This window comes from Halyomorpha halys, unplaced genomic scaffold (assembly GCF_000696795.3).
Source record: "Halyomorpha halys isolate HHAL.00 unplaced genomic scaffold, Hhal_1.1 Scaffold778.1, whole genome shotgun sequence".
NCBI lineage: Eukaryota > Metazoa > Arthropoda > Insecta > Hemiptera > Pentatomidae > Halyomorpha > Halyomorpha halys.
The window spans coordinates 187,541-193,536 of NW_027107890.1; the positions used below are offsets into that span (position 1 = coordinate 187,541).

The 5,996-nt window shown below is 25.6% G+C and overlaps 1 protein-coding gene across 1 annotated transcript in view; it reads right to left on the minus strand.

The window, feature by feature from the left end:
* Window positions 1–5,996, minus strand: part of Cadps (calcium-dependent secretion activator 1) — a gene marked incomplete in the record, with an annotated part of 128,392 nt that continues 122,396 nt past the window's right edge. The window contains 1 exon segment of the mRNA XM_067046263.1: window positions 1–5,229. Within this exon segment, the coding sequence (XP_066902364.1) occupies window positions 5,031–5,229 (199 nt within the window).

Genomic DNA, 5,996 nt, shown 5'->3' on the forward strand with positions numbered 1-5,996 from the left:
TAAGATTTTACCAAGCAAGTGCTGGATAAACCTTCTTTGTTTTTATTTCTTTTTAATATTAGTGCAATCTAAAATGGTACTTATATATTGAAATGACAAATCTATCACAAAGAAATATCATTATGTAATCTAAATAATTTAACAACTAACTCTTGCTGAATAGCTATTAAGCCTTCAAAAGTACCAATGAAACCACATTTAGTGAATAAACATTTAACCAAAAAGTGAAAACCTGGAAAAATATTGACATACTGACATATGATGGGATGAAATGGATATTGTAAAACAAAATAATTATCTTAAGAAAAGAAGTAGTTTAAATTTTTTAGGATGTGCGTTATAACTCTGCCAATAGAAATAGTATTACTATAACCATCACCAGTCCCAAGCCTGGGATAAAGGAGGAGAATTAGTTTAAGGGCTAACTCCCCAGGAAAAATGAAAAGAAATATTTTTACGAAAAAAAAATTAGTAAGGGCCAATGGAGGGATGGAGTGGGGTATCTTTGGCAACTGAAGATTTCTGTAACCCATACAGGAGACAGGGACTAATGGTGATGAGCAGACCAAAGGCAGCTTCGTGCATCTGTTATATCATGAAAAGAAACAATGCCTCAACCAAAATTTTAATGACATTTATTTCTTCTTCTGCAATAAAATCTTACTTTAATAGACTATTTACTTATTTTTCACTTATGAAAGTGAACTGTATGTATGTCAATAAGCACATTCACAGTCAAAAGCTTTTGTACATGAACCTTCCTTTTTGTAGATAAAATATTGATTTTTTATACATTAGTTGTATATGATTACTTTCTTACATAACAATATATATGAATTATAGATAAAATACAAAACGTCATTAAAGAGGTAAATAAACATGGGAGAGTAATGTATGAAACAAGATTACACAATAATACATTAAACATATTACAAAAAAACTTTGTTAATCTCTCTTGACTTGAAGAAAAAAAATGCCAAAGGAATCAAAAACATTCATATAGTTACAGACATTTATATTTAACAACTACAAACATTGAGTGCCAAAAATATTTTCAATCTTAACCTCCTGTTCATATATATTTTTTTGATTGTAAATACAAAACATTAAGTTTATAATTATCTTACCTATAAAAATTTCTTAACGATTCCAAAATGTTTTATTTCATAAAATTATTCAAGAAAATAGAACAAATAAGTCTTAGTTAGGCCTGGTTCACATAGACGTAGTGCTAAGTAATGAAGAGAATCATTCTTAGTCAATATATCCACAACTCTTCAATGTAAATGTGCATATCACAAAGTGTTATTATTATTCCAACAGTGCTATTGAATACTATTCAAGCATACATTAATGGAAGAACATATAAAGTGATTTAAAAAAAAATGAAACAATAAAATAGTTGTTTAAAAGAAATGTAAAGGAAATTCAGTTGAATAAAACTTTTGGGTTTCATATGGATATGAATCACTGCAAGAAATCAACTAGGGTGCAAGGGATTTAATTAAAATAATTTTGTATCAGTCTGAAGGTTTGAATTGCAGTTTTAATATATTTGTATTTATTTATTTTAATCAATCATTGCAAATTACTAACATGTGATGTTCACACTATATGGGTGAAGCTGAAAAAGGGGAAGGCGTTGGATGTTGCCTAATATCATTTAGTAAATAAAAGTAGATTATAATTATATCAGTGACAGTGGTAATGCTTTATCTATATATACTGCAAAAATCAGATATTTACAATTGGAAAATATTAATGATCACAACTAAGCCATATAACCTAGGCCTTCAGATGGATTCTGTAAAAGATAAACTTTGTTAGCAAGTTTAGCTCTGAAACTCTGACACCAGAAAAAATATTTATAATAACAAATTTTGAATATAAGCCTTGATCAATACTTTCAAACAGTTTAAGCATCAATATATATATTACATCATCAAATCATTTGCAAGAGACCCAGGAAACAAAGCTGGATATTTTTTTGCCATAAAAACCAGTTTATAATTATTTATATCACTAAAACATTACTTAGTCCAACAAGTGACCATTATATTAAATTTGTACTACTTTATTACAAGAATAAAACTATTTGAAAATAGCAGTATACAAATAGCATTATAATCACAATAACTGTCTCATGTTTATCAAATTCATACATATACAAGCTGATTACATTCACTTTAAATATACAATATTGCCTTAATAACCACATAACAATGAACTCCCACTATTGCAGAGTTGATGATGAATTCTAGGAGTAATAGAAGTACTATAATAAATAACAATAACTTCTGAATAGGCACTGGAAAAACCCAATACTGCAATAGTATGATGATTCTTGTAGTGTTAGAAGAAACCAGTTTTTTTTTTTTAATTATTTATTAATATTTTTTTTTTAAATCTACTAATCATTGTTATAAAGGCAGTCATCATGATAAAAATACAGTCATCAGTGATTCTTTGTTTCTCTGCAGTTATATGTGTATGTGTTCATGTGTGTGTATGTATTTATGAGAGTGTATGCGTGTTTTAATGTGTGTATAAATAAATAAAAACATATTTATGAACAAATTGTAAATAAATTAATTATAGTATAAAAATTTTAAATTAAAATATAAAATACTTTAATAAATGATAACATTAATGAAATACTTTTATGAACAAATCACAAAATAATTCTTATACAATATTGTTCTAAGAATACAAATAAGTCTTAATGTTTAAAAAAAGTTGAAAAGTATTTTTATTGTTCTGTCAAAAATGAAAAATAACAACAAAAAAGTCACAAGATAGAAAATACAATTATTTGCTATTCATATGTTATTTCAAAAACTATTTTCATTTTCAATCTACTCTATCTAACTTCCGTAGTAACTAAGAATTATTTTAAACCACCCTTAGTAAAGCCTATGTTTATAAAAATGGATCACTTTATTAAGCCTTAGTTTTAAAAATTCAAGTGTAATAATATTAATTCTATTAATAAATAATTTTAGACAAATTTAAGATAATATTAATAATTTATACCAGAAAAGAAATTACAGATATATCAAGTTCAAATACTGGCTAATGGAAATAAATTATAGGAGTAAGTTTACCTAATTTTAAATATACTAGTATAACTTTAAGAATAACAATGCAGAACTGATAATCCAATTTTCTAGCAAAGATATTCATAAATATAATAAAATTAATCATTACTATAAACAAAGAACATAAAAACATTTGACTAAATATAGCAAGTAGTATATTTTGTTATAGAAAATTCATCAACAGTTCACAAATCAGTATAGTAAAAAAAAAAGATTCATTATCTCAACACATGCTCAAGAGTGAGCATTTGCCCCTTATAGGACTTAATGTACTAAATATAGTCAGTGTAGATAAAAGTGATAAGAAATTAAACAATAAAATAAGCTTTTAAAAGAAATTAAGGAATAATTATGTTATAATTCACTAAAACCATCATGGAGTGATATAATAATAGGTAAGCACAAAACCTCTCAACTTTGAAATACCTCAACTCATAAACACATATACATATGCACAGGAAAAATTATTTGATCATTATCAAAATTAATATTACATTTTATGAAGTAAAAGAAAAATCAAGAATCGAGATGAACTGGCACAACCGAGTGCTTAGTCAATAACAGTTACTATTCTCAAATTTTAGCCCTCAATTCAAATTAAATTTTGATAGAGTTTTGATTGATAGCTGAAAGTACATTCAAATTAACCACATATTTTTAAAACAGCTATTTTTTAAAACGTTTATGAACTTGTTATTCTATAATAAATTCTTTCCGGCTTTAATGAGAAAAAACATTTTTGTCTTTCAAATATTTCCTAATAATAAAAAAGAAACACCTTTGGTATCCATGAACCAAATAGAACATTCAACATAAATAAAATAAAAAATTTATAAAAATAAAAAATTAAATGATGTTAAAATTAAAATTAGAAACTTATTAGTCACAATATTATTTTTTTCCAAGTTGAAAAATTTTTTTTTACTACATTTTAAATTAATACAATAAATAAGGCACACTATTAGGGAGTGAGGGCACAGCGAGGGGCAAGCACTTACATCAACCAGTATCTTCAGAGAATGGCAACACTAGTCAAAGGCATTCTTATGTTAAAAAACCTAACTTATAATTAAACAACATACACAGAAGTTTATCCATAGAAAATCACTGCACAAGTTTAATATTTTAAACATTAAACTTTAATAATAAAAATAGGCTTATTACTTAACAAATTGCTTTAATAATATAAATTAATTTAGTCATGAATTATTTTTTTGTTGAATAGGTTTATAATTCACCTATAACCTAATCTTTAACAGTAAAGGACTACTTATTTCCTATAAAAAAAATACAAGAATTAAAATACAAATCAAATTCAATAACACACTTGAAAATAATTTAGAAATATTCTATAATTTCATGGAAAGAAAAAAATAGAAAGCTATTAAAATAATAATAAGCAACAAAGGTACATAACAATTTTGAAAAATGTTAATTCAATGCCACTTGAAACTGGAATGTTTGCACAAGCTCGCATTCACTCCTCGCATTTATTGCAAATTTTTGTGCCCAATAATGCAACTAGACAAGTGTCATATTATTAAAAATGGAGTTATTACACACTACATAACATTTTATTCTTGGGCACAGAATTATTTTTTAATCTAAATGTGAGTTTAGGCACTGTCTTTGACTAGTGATGTGACCTGCAATAAAATATTGCCTATATTGCTATGTAATAAAAAGAATTTTCATTTATCCTTTAAAAAGTGCATATTCTAGAAAAAATGTTAATGATTTTATCACAAATTATTAGATTATATAGAAGTTTAGAGCGATTTTGATTTTTCACATTATTACTGTTATAACAGTTTTAGGGTAATTTGTCTTATTAGTTCACAGTTTCTAAGATAACCTACATAACGGCTTAACAATTTTACCTAGAAAATACAATAACAAGATAATACAAAATAACAAGATAGAAAGTTATTCCTAAAACCAAGAACTACCACCACCAAATTTACTGGTAAATCCTCCTATTCCTTTACCAAAAGCATTACCAACTCTACCAACAACATTAGCTGTTACATTACTAATTTTTGCTACATAATTTGCATCTTCTCCAGTTGCATCTCTCACTGTAACTTTACTTTTAATAGTTTCATCATCATCTACTCCTTCCAAGTAACCTCTGAAAGTTATTAAATATTATTAGTTTTCATGTACTCAAGAAAAAAATAATCTAAAAACTATTCATCAAATATAGCACATTATTTATAAATTACAGATTGAAAAATCTTGACAAAACAGATTATTAAAATAAATTTAAAAAATATTTCAAAATTTCAATAAGATTTTATATAAATCTCAATACAGTCAGGTTTAACAACTTTTATAAAATTAAAAAATAAATAATTCTGACTAAAAGCCCAGTTGCACCTAATAACTAATTTCATGTTTCCCTAATATCTTCATTCACCTCAATTCTTTGCAGGAATAACTATTCTATCATACATTGATTTGTTTAAATTCTCCTCTAGTTTCCTAAAATATTCCAACTTTTTCATGGAAGATCTAAGTTCATCTATATCATATTTTTATCAAAATACTACATTTTTTAAACTTATCCGTTTTCTTTTGAAGAAAAAAATACCCTGACTACTTCTTATCTCCATTATTTCATCTTCTTGACAACAATTTGTCCATTATCTAGTCAATCTATAAATTATTACATAAAAAGAAATTAGATTTTATCAACCTATGCATTCACTGTTAGATTTAGATTATTCACAATTACATAAACGTATGGTATATTGATAAGAATCACTATATGAATTGAGAAAAGTCAATAATTTTTATGTAAGTATTTTAATTACTTGATGTTTGACTCCGGATTTGTCCTGATTTTGTTATATCTTTAGTCCTGAAATTGTTGTTATTGTACAATAATATTTTTAA